We start from the raw sequence: 8,367 nt of genomic DNA on the forward strand, positions 1-8,367 counted from the left end.
CACAAACCCAAGGACTCAACCACCAGGGGGACAAAAACACCTCCAGCAGCCTGTACAAGCTCATCATGGTGAGCATCCTTATCTTCTTCTCCCTTAGCAGCAGCCACACCTGCTGAAACTGCAGACCGACCCAACAGAGATTCTTGTAATGGACAACGCACAGTAACATCGAAGTACGCAGGCTTCCCATGCACAAAGTCAGGGTGAAAAACATCACCCGGGCGATCCAATCGGGAACCAGCACACCGTTGCTCTTTACGGCAACCAGTGTTGTCCTGAAGTAAAGCATGATATATCACATCACATAAAGCATCGTGCCTACGTATACGCATGGGTCCATGTCCAGCAGATGATCACCAAATTGATCAACAACACTACCACATGGGCAGCGAACTGGAGAAGTGGCAGAAAAGAGAGGGACACCAAGCCAGTATCGAAGAGAACATACAAACTCCTGTGAGAACATGGATAGGCCTAAAGAATCACAAGGAATGGCCCGAAGCCATGAACTGGTACAGGGGTCAGCAGAAATTGAACGAATTCTGGCTTGGTCCCGAATGGTAAGTGAATTAAGCAAAAGGGTCTGACGAGCAATATCAAGTTCATGTTGGAAAACACGCTGCCCACAAGCTGGATGGATAAGATCAGGAAGGGAATCACTGTTAATCAAGGGCAGCAGAATTGAGGTAGCAACATCCTGATCCGGGATGGAAGGAAACACGTCAGGACCCCCACTAAAAGACTGGAGCAGACGATAACACAATTCTTGGGAGCTGAAACAAGAGCCTAAAAAGGCTGCTGAAGAGGTACTGGTAGATTTATCAAGTGATCAAGGGGTATTTTTGCAGTGAATCTAGCGATCAAGGCGTCCGAAAAAGTGACGATCAAGTACCCTTGGAAAGCTAACTTTGAACAACACGAGGGTTTACTAAGCTTTTACGGTTGACGATCAAGAATCAAGGCTCTTGGAAAGTTGAAATCAAGTGATCAAGGCAATATTTTGGCGATCAAACTTTTTGATCCCGGTCGCGAGCGCATCAATTGGCGGAATGGAAGTGACTACCCCTTGTCATGTGATATTCCTTCTATTTGCCACACCCTAAAGCTACACCCATCAAGTATGGTACGAGGATTGTCTGATTTCGTGGAGAAGAAATGCAATTGGAAGCTGATTCACCTATCAGGTGACCTTGTCGTGGATGGTTATGCGCTTTGTCATGAGCTGTATAGACCAAATGACGGCTACGGAGGTGATTATGTGACATTTGCTAAACACGTCAGCAAATTTCTTCGGTGCTTGAAGAAAAACGGCATCAAACCATACGTTGTTTTTGACGGTGTCGACATTGATCAAACGAAAAGGCAGACACACGAAAAAAGAAGAAAACAGAATGCTGAAAGAGCGTATTCACTTTTTCAAGGACAACTACATACACTGATTGATTACTTACCTTATCTAGCCAGACTGGCGATGATAGAAACTGTTACTAATGTTTTGGGTGAGGAACAGTTGTATGTTGCTGATGGAGATGCTGATGCTTACATAGCTAGTATTGCAAACGAACGTAAATGTCCTGTTTTAAGTGTGGATTCAGATTTCTACATATTTCCCATCTCAGGGGGATACATTCCATATGGTCGTTTAGACTGGGAGAAAGATAGCGTTCGGGCTCGTATTTACTACTATGATGAGTTTGCACATCAATGTGGTTTGCAGGATCCTTCCCTATTAGTAATGATTCCTGCTATTCTTGGTGATAATTGCATACAATCATTGCGTCTTATAGTGAAGAATACAGCAGAAGAAACGGTTGCTGCTGTTGTGCGATACTTATCCCAATTTTCTACTTTGGACAGTTGCAAAACTTACGAACCTCACAATACTCCAGAAATCCAATATAATATTCATGCAGCTTGTTATATATACTGCTGTAGACCACACGAAGGAACACGTCTAAAAGGAGGAGGATACATTGGTAAAGAGGTCCCAATGTTTGTTGTAGATCAATTCAGAAAAGGTAAATGGGCTAAAATGTTAATGGATGCTATTTGTTTTGGTGAAGTAGACCACCGGGTAGCAATTGAAGACATAAAACGCCCATGGTGTCATTTGATAGGGTTTCCTATACGAGAGATCATTTATGGTATTATCAGAGGGGTGTATGGAGTGACTGAACACCATCGGGTTCAGGGAATGGCAAACTATTTTCAGGATGAGTTGATAAAAACCAAAATACCAAGTCAGCTTTGGCCGCTCACCTCAGGTAGTGGTGCTATACTGAACCCACAGTACCCAAGTGTTATCAAAACCTGTGGAGATGAAATAATCCTTGAAGCTGCAAATTGTACTGTTGAAATAAAGAAAAGTATTACAAAGCGAGAGTTTTGGTTCTTTTTCCTAGTTTCCTATTATTGGTATTGGAATGCAAAAGATGACACTGTTGAAAGTGGAATGAGGAGCATCATTCTTGGCCTCAAAGAACGTAAAGGCGATGTTTTGAGAGCCATTATTCTTTATGCAATGAGAAAAATACTGTCAATTAAATATTCAACTTCACATTTACCTAGTTTGCCTAATGAGCCCATCCCTGCAGTCGTCCATGCACTGTCTCAGTGGCAGTCGGTTTATCATGATCTTCTCTGTCTTAACCAACTTCTGCTGGAGCCCTTGCCACCCATGCAGATATCTCAGGCCTTTAACTGCACAACTGTAGTCAAGTTCTTTGAATTCATCACTGATCATGGTGACCAAAAATTGATATGTGAGATGAACTTAGATGACAATTGCAAGAAAGTTTACGAGGACTTGTTTAGCTTAATTGTTAATCCATCCATTGGAACTGTCGCAAAAAAATAGCCAGATAAATTAATTATAGCTATGCATGTGAAGTTTTAATAGGATTAGCTGTGCACAAATGTAGTAATCTTTGTGTTTGATTGATTGTATATGCACTTTTATAGACTCAAGCCTCTTGTAGCAGTACGCTGTTTTTTTTTCCTTTTAGCTGCAACAGTAAAATAATATTTAACTTTTGTAACATGCTGCAGTTTGATTGTTACGTAAGTAAAATGGGGGAGGGGGCATAGTTTGCTCAGAGATGGAGTTGCAGGGGATCTGGGGCACCAACCCATACATGCAGCTGTACAGTATGTCATACTAATGAGAGTTGTAGTTGTACTATACATAAATGCTTTTAAATTATAATGTACCAAAAGATGGTTTCTAACGATCTATAGTTAAGTATGCTGAAATGTTTCCCCCAAGATTATTAACAGTGTAGGCCCCCATCCCCTGTAGTCCCTATCACGTTTTCTAGCATTCATGATATTTCATGGTTCAACATGCTCTGGTTCTCATATCGTACGACAGGAAATTTTCACGAAAGGAAAATTTGACAAATTTATACTTCATCAGCACTGACAAATTATTAATATTGACAAAAATCCAGTAATTGTGGTCTAAACGCATATTTTAGGAGTGCTTACTAGATGTTTGACAAATTTAACTAATTTGTCAATCTTTCGATTATAATTTCCTTTCGTGCAGTACCTTGGTACAATGGCAAAAGAATAGTCACCTTTTGCAGTTTTATTTGTACATGCCTTTACATTATGAATCCTTAATACGTTATTGTGTTTTTGCATACTACAGATTTTAAAGCTGCACAAAATGCAATGAAGATAATGGCTTCATTGAATCAGAATTATCATATCATATATCCACACTAACCACACATTTTATACTATGCATTGATAAAATAATAGCTTCTTGAAATATTGCCATGATGTGTTGTAGTGGAAATTACACAAAGAATGTTTAATAGTTGCTAATAGCATTCATAGACTAAGTTTCAATGACTACTAATTCTTCTATATAGCAAGAACAAAAGTCAAGCCTATTGTCGAGCTTATTGTGTCAGTATCACACTCTACGTAATGTGCAATCCTTTGCTGTATAACTATAGTGAGTTCTTTATATTAGTAATTAAGTGATTTTGTAATTTTGCACATACAACATTTACTGCACTTTATTGCAGTTCATTAACTATTTTCCAACTCATTATGCCAGTTAGAACAAACTGTTGTAATCACATAGAAAAGTCAATTATCTTTTTAACTGTTTCATATGCTGTGGTATAAACTGACTTTCTCAACAAAGCCTTGAGTCTGCCAATTGTTGTATACATTTAAGACAAACACACCCCTTTCAAATTGAAGGATATTATTTCCAGTAGCCTACAAGTCTCATGCTATAATTTCGGTCATAAACTGCACAGCCAAATAGAAAATTATAAGCTGCTTATTTGTTCAAATTTATTTCACCTTATGACAGGACCACCTCAGAAGGGAGGTAGTTACTACCTGTCTGAAAGTTTACTTACAGACTCTATACAGCCTTCCTTTCTCATACAATGGCTGCTTTAATTTTATTTGAATTATTCAAATATAAAACCTTGCAAGTATAGACACACAACATGCACACAAACACACACACTCACACCCACAAAGCAAAGCAAAATTTTCAGCTACCGCTAATGCAGTCATGTCTATCCAGTGTAGAACCAGCGCTGGCACACCTGTGCATTACTCAGGTGCTAGGAATCAACATGGGAAAATCCTCCTGGGGCAGGACTAGTAACCCGCAGGAGGCTGTGCCATGTTCCACAGGTGAAAATGTGGGCACCTGAAGTCCCACCTGGACCTCCACCCACTATACAAGACATGGACAGTCGGTATTTGCTCCTCTGGTTAACACCAGATACCCATTGATGGGTGGGCTGCCTCCCCAGTTGACACCAGGTCACCATATAGATAGACTGGAGAAATGTGACAGACAGACAGACTCGGCATATAAAACCAATATCTGTAACCATTCACAATTTCTGCAGTAGACCTTCAGCTGGTTGTAACCACGTAGCTATCCAGTTAAATTGTTACATGTTTGTAGGTATGATTTGACTAGTCTTGATTAAAGATCTATTGAAAATTGGCACATAATTATATCTCTATTACATGGATATACGAACTTAACTTAATTTACATTCATGACATTACTATGTTGTTAATTTTCCAAATCGTTGAAGAGGCGGATACAGATTTTAGAGAGCAGGGTTCCACTCTGCTTCACTGTTAAATCTTACCATAATGCAAGTGAAACCAAGTGTAGAAAACATCAAAATGATAATTGTTTTTAGAGGTGCTTATCATGTATGAGGTGTCGGGGGAACAGTTCCAAGTGATATTAGAAGTAAAATGAGTATTTTATCACACAAAAGTGTTGTAGTAAATGTTTAATTTCCTTTCGACAATAATCTGATCTTAGTTCCAGTGTTGGTCGTAATGCATTATGGGTTATCATTCTGGTAAATGACCTGTACATAGTTAGGTGTCTTACACAGTTAGACACCTAGCCACAAACTTTGACAAACAAATTGCATACTATGTGGGTTACTTACAGGAATCAGGAATGGAATGATGTGATAATGATGGAATGATTATTACATCATTCCTTCAAGGTTGTTAATCCACTGAAGAATCCTAATACTGCCTGTCTTACCTATACTTGTTGTGGCTAGGTGCTATGCAGTGGATTAGTAATGAGATTAGTACCTTTACTTGTAGTAATACAATTGCTTACTATTCGAGTCAGTAAAGTAACTTACTTTTGTAATGTGTTAGCTGCATCTCTAAGTAAAGTAACACTGCTAAATAATTTTATTCATGAATTACCCATGAAAATAATGCAAATATTTTTTAAATGGAATATTCATACATTGCAACCCATGAAATTTGAGCTATAAAAAACCCATTACATGTAAAAAGCGATGAAATATGAAATGAAATAGCTGTGAAATTTATACGAAATCAAAGCCACGAAAATGCATGAAAAATCACAAAAACAATGTTGCTGTATTAAGCTATGAAACACCCATGAAACTCCATAGTAGTGTTGTAATTGTTAAACAATACCTAAATCAAAAATAGTTTCTGTAACAGCTTAAATTTTTTTGTCAACAATAACAAACAATAACTAATAGCGTTTTAATTACTGTAATCCAACACAATTAATAACAATAACAAGAATTCTAAATTTTTTTGCATCATTAGGAAAATTATTGCAGTGTCACTGAATTTATAACAACACACTTTTGACTCATTTATAACAGAATACCAAATCATAAATAATAAGGTATGCTTAAGCACAAGTTAAGCCTTATATACACAAAAGTACACAAGACCTGTAATAATCCTTACCAGTTCATTCAAAACAGTTGAGCACTTTCTGAGTAATTTATACATTAACAATGTTTCTGTAAAGTAATTGTAGGTTGAGAAAAACGCAACGGATTGTACCATGCTTTGATTTGTTGGGCACAATACACTGGATCATTTTTCTTGACAATTAGACACTTGCCTAGCAAAATGTTCTAAACCCTACATGCGTAGTAAAAACAAACTAGTGAAGGTCACTACTAATTTCTGCCACAATACTCACTATTTGTGTGTAGTGACCTTCACTACTCTTTTGTAGTGACCCTCACTACATAGTAGTGAATGTCAGTACACAAAAAATAGTGAGTATTGTGGCAGACATTAGTAGTGACGTTTACTACTTTGTTTTTACTGTGTTAATTATATATGGGTTGACTTATTGTTAACAATTAATAACTATAACTAATTTAATATTTGGAACACTACAATAACAATAACTTTAACTAAGCCTTACAATTACAGTACAACACTACTCCATAGCAATGTAAATAACATGGTATAATTCCACCGTGAAAACAATGTAAAAAAACATGATAACATTATGAAAACATGTTGCAATATAAGTGCTAAACACTAATAAAATATCTATGGTAATGTCAGAAAATACTTGTGTAACATATTATAGCCCAGTTACATTTTCAAGCAAGGAAATGGAGATGCATGCACATGTATGCATACAGTATGTGCTGATGGCCATTGAGTGTTGCTTGTTGTTATTCCACTTCAGAATCAGCTTGTCTAGATCTATATAGTTGACGGACCATGCACTGATGGATTGCAACATGCCATAAAAGAATGATTCCACTTCAGATACCGTCATCCACACTGCATGATGTATCTTTGAGACTTTTATACAATAAGGGTCGTAATGAGAATTATACTCTTAAAATTAATGGTACCTGCATATATGGAGTTCATCACTTTGTTTTCACTACTTTGCTGTTTATGCTGAGTGCAAAATCTGTCAAGCGTACGCCAGCATATATTGTGCATGTTAATGATGATAATTACATATTCGTGCACTCAAACCTCATCAGAAATCTCCATACTTCATCGAACGTCATGATAATCATCTCTGGATTTAAATGTGTCCTTTATTGTTTCCTTACAGGTTTATTAAGCAGTCAAATAATGCTGTCAAGTCTGCAAGAAAGATGCACAGCTAGTGTATGCTGCCATATGGCCAGAAATTCTTAAAATAATGAAATCTTCTAGGCCAATTTTGTATGAATACATATAGCAAAATATTTGGAAGGGTGTACATATTGTAGGGTTCAGTACACAATGTATATATAATCACATAGCAACAAGAGCAGGTATAACAAAAACGTAAATTTGTGCTGACTTGATAGCACACTGACACTTTACAAAATTGTTATACAGTATACAAGAAAACCAGAAAATGATGGAAGAATATGAAATAATGGAATATTTTAGTGCTGACAGTGAACAGATGCAGGCGGTGGATGGGAAATAAAAATTTTATTTGGAGTGGCCTAATGTCAAGATGTCATGGACTAAAAGAAATCGTACGCTCAACAATTTTCTGACCAATATGATCATACAAGTAGTATAATAAAATGAATAGTTAAACACTGTTACTGTGTATATAGCTACTTACCATTTTCAAAAAGTGCATCATGACTAACTCATGGATAACGGCAATGACTTTAGCAGACTTGAAACAAATAGCTACATCTCCTGGCAGATGCAGAATGCAAATTTTATGGTCCATTTATTTGACTCGGATCTTTAACTTCAAGTCGACATGTTACAATTTTCTCAGTACTGTTGCACTGTTTCCCCTTCATTTTCAAGGCCCGCAACACCTACGAGCAGTGAAAAACTTAGCTGTATGTTGAAACCAAATTAGCAACGTGAGCCATATGACACGACTGACTGTATTAGCTACTGAAGAACCAGTCTAGTGGAGCAGGATCAGCAAATTAACACTACAAGCCTAAGCTTCAATCACCTAAATGTGGCAGGTGGAAGTGGAACATGCTTTCTATTTCCACTTGTTTATCAAGCTGATACAATTTTACTGAGGATGACCAGATACTGTACTTCACAGAATTGGAAACTGCAGCATGC

At 37.3% G+C, this 8,367-nt stretch overlaps 1 protein-coding gene and 1 long non-coding RNA gene across 2 annotated transcripts; one reads left to right on the forward strand and one right to left on the reverse strand.

Moving 5' to 3' along the window:
* The first annotated feature begins 929 nt into the window (after positions 1-929).
* LOC136248449 (protein asteroid homolog 1-like) lies at positions 930-3,083 on the forward strand. Its single transcript, XM_066040232.1, has one exon. The coding sequence runs from the start codon at positions 1,121-1,123 to the stop codon at positions 2,855-2,857; it is 1,737 nt and encodes a 578-aa protein (XP_065896304.1). The 5' UTR covers positions 930-1,120; the 3' UTR covers positions 2,858-3,083.
* A 3,749-nt stretch (positions 3,084-6,832) lies between these two features.
* Positions 6,833-7,619, reverse strand: LOC136248457 (uncharacterized). The gene is made up of 3 exons (XR_010697756.1): positions 7,303-7,619; positions 7,173-7,234; positions 6,833-7,119 (listed from the first exon to the last, which is right to left on the reverse strand). It is a non-coding gene; the product is annotated as an uncharacterized lncRNA (long non-coding RNA).
* Positions 7,620-8,367: the final 748 nt, after the last annotated feature.

This window comes from Dysidea avara, chromosome 1 (genome assembly GCF_963678975.1).
Source record: "Dysidea avara chromosome 1, odDysAvar1.4, whole genome shotgun sequence".
Lineage (NCBI taxonomy): Eukaryota > Metazoa > Porifera > Demospongiae > Dictyoceratida > Dysideidae > Dysidea > Dysidea avara.

Excerpts from the sequence above, each read along its gene's own strand:
- LOC136248449 (XM_066040232.1), top strand. The coding sequence starts at position 1,121 with ATGGTACGAGGATTGTCTGATTTCGTGGAGAAGAAATGCAATTGGAAG.